This window comes from Spermophilus citellus (assembly GCF_964194105.1).
Source record: "Spermophilus citellus genome assembly, chromosome: 1".
Classification (NCBI taxonomy): domain Eukaryota; kingdom Metazoa; phylum Chordata; class Mammalia; order Rodentia; family Sciuridae; genus Spermophilus; species Spermophilus citellus.
The window spans coordinates 125,680,810-125,683,097 of NC_138182.1; the positions used below are offsets into that span (position 1 = coordinate 125,680,810).

The window sequence follows — 2,288 nt, forward strand, 5'->3', positions numbered from 1 at the left end:
GGAAAGGAGTTGCCCAGTGAAGTTGGGGTGGGGTAGGGGGGACAATGAGGCCCAGCGCCCTGCTGTGTGTGTGTGTCCCAATGTGCACCATGTCATGGAGGAAAGAACCTGCAGGTGTTGAGGAAATAGCAGTGGATTTGGAACCCCACAGTTATACCTTCTTGCTGGCTGTGCAGATCTGGACGACTGGTTTACCTCCAGAAACCCCTGTTCCCTGTGTACTATGGAAACAGTAAACAAAGTCGTCTCAGGGCTCTTGTGATGCTTAAATGTAACAGTGAATGCAAAAGGGCTCAGTTGAAGAGAATAAAATACTAAAAAGCAAGTGTGCCTGGGATTCTGGCTTTGAGTCAGACAGAATGTGTCACTCTCCCATATCCTTCTCTGGAATCAGGCTTGGTAATGGGACTTGGCCAATATGAACAGAAGCACTCCCATCATTTCCAAGGGGAACTTTAAAAGCTTATTAATTTCCAGGCTCCCTTTCTCCTGCCCCTGTAATTGGAAGATGCATTTGTGAAAACAGGGCCCTGGAGAGTCACAGGGTGAGGAGAATAAGCACCATTCCCAAGCTGTGAAACACAGCTGTTTCAGGCTTCTGGGGTTGGAACTGTCTGGCCTCACTAAAGTGTACTGGGTACTGTTTCTTTATCCTGTTTAATAGAAAAACAACAAAACACACACACACACACACACACAAAAACATACGTAAGAACACCCCCACACAACAGTCCAGGAGAGACCGTAGGCAAAGCTTGCTCTGGCTGCTACTTGCTGCTGCTCTTGGGAAGGGGCCGGTAGACCCCGACGACCACAGCATGGTCCCTCTCATAAGGCTCCAGGGTCAGCTGCTCTTGAGGCCTCAGGTTCTCCTGCTGCAACTTCCTCACCTCAGAAGCAAACACAGCCTCTGCAGACGCGGTGGAGTCTATGCAGTTGGCTTTGATGGAAATGAGAAAGTGGCCCCCGTTGCGCAGGAACGTGTGGGCGTTCAGAGCCACGATGCGCGACTGGTCTGGCTGGGCCACGTCTGCGAAGATCACGTCCACCATGCCGATGAGCATGCGGTACTTGAGCGGGTGCCGGGCGTCCTCCAGCACCGGGATGATGTTGGTTCTCGTCTTGGCCACGTTGACCAGATCGCGGCCGGCGCGGTGGGAGAACTCGACCGCGTAGACCAGGCCGTCGGGGCCGATGATGTCGGAGACGTGGGAGACGGTGGTGCCCGAGGCGGCGCCCAGGTACAGCACCTTGGACTTGGGCTTGATGTGGATCTGGTCGACCCCGCCCAGGATGGCCGCGGCCAGCTTGGAGCGGAAGGGGTTCCACGTGCGGTACTCCTGCTTCACGCCGTTCTCGGTCACCGTGACGCGCTTCTCGCCGTACACCGAGAAGCCGGGCACCATGTTGAGCGTGACCAGCGCGTCCTCCGCCCCGCGGTAGATGAACACGCCCTCGTGCCGGTGCGGCTCCACCGACACCGCGATGACGCCCTTCCTGCGGCGGCTCCTGCTCTTGGCCACGCCGCCGCGCCGCTGCCCGCTGCCGCCGCGGTCCCTGCTGTCCCCGCCGCCGCGCCCCCGACCCCGGCCGCCGAAGCCGCGCGTCCGCGCCCCGAAGCCGCCCTTACCCCCGCCGTCGCCTCCCTTCCCCGAGCCCCCGCCGCGGCCCCCGCCCCAGCCCCCGCCCCAGCCTCCGCGGCCACCAGACCCGCCCCCGCGAGAGCTGGCCGACTTCATGGCGCGCCCTGGGCGCCCGGTGGCTGGCGACGGTTGTCACGGATCGCCGGTAGCTCGGGAGGTGGTCAGGGGTCTCCGGTGGCTTGGGGTAGTTGTCCTGGTGGGGGACAAAGGTGGGTGGCAGCGGTCGTCCTAGCGATCAGCAGCGACAGGGACCCGGTGGGCGGCGGTCCTCGACCCGCTCTACCGCAGTCCCCGCATCCCCGGAGCCGCCCTTTGACGCGGCGACTGGCGTGATTGCATCACACCCGTTCTGCCGACCCTGCAGCCCCGGAAGCCCCCCTTCTCCACCTGCGCGCAGACGCAGCTGCTCATCTGTAACCCTTCGCCTTCCCCCTGCCTCAGCCTCTGCTTCCTCGGGGACCCCTGGTACCTCCCCTGGCCACCTGGTCGCGGGCGTCTCTGCAGCAGGGAGGGGAGGCCAGCATAGCCCCAGTCCTTGTTCGGCCACTTGCCTGCTGGTCTCTGAGGATCTTGTTTGAATTGGGACAAGTTTCTTGGACTCTTGGGTCTCATCATCCCGTTTGTAAAACAGACCGCACCACCACG

The 2,288-nt window shown here is 61.1% G+C and overlaps 1 protein-coding gene across 1 annotated transcript; it reads right to left on the reverse strand.

Annotated features, from left to right (window-relative positions):
• Positions 1 to 767: 767 nt before the first annotated feature.
• FBLL1 (fibrillarin like 1) lies at positions 768 to 1,739 on the reverse strand (the record flags this gene model as incomplete). Its single annotated transcript, XM_081296419.1, has 1 exon — positions 768 to 1,739. The coding sequence occupies one exon, from the start codon at positions 1,737 to 1,739 to the stop codon at positions 768 to 770; it is 972 nt and encodes a 323-aa protein (XP_081152545.1).
• Between the last annotated feature and the right edge of the window lie 549 nt (positions 1,740 to 2,288).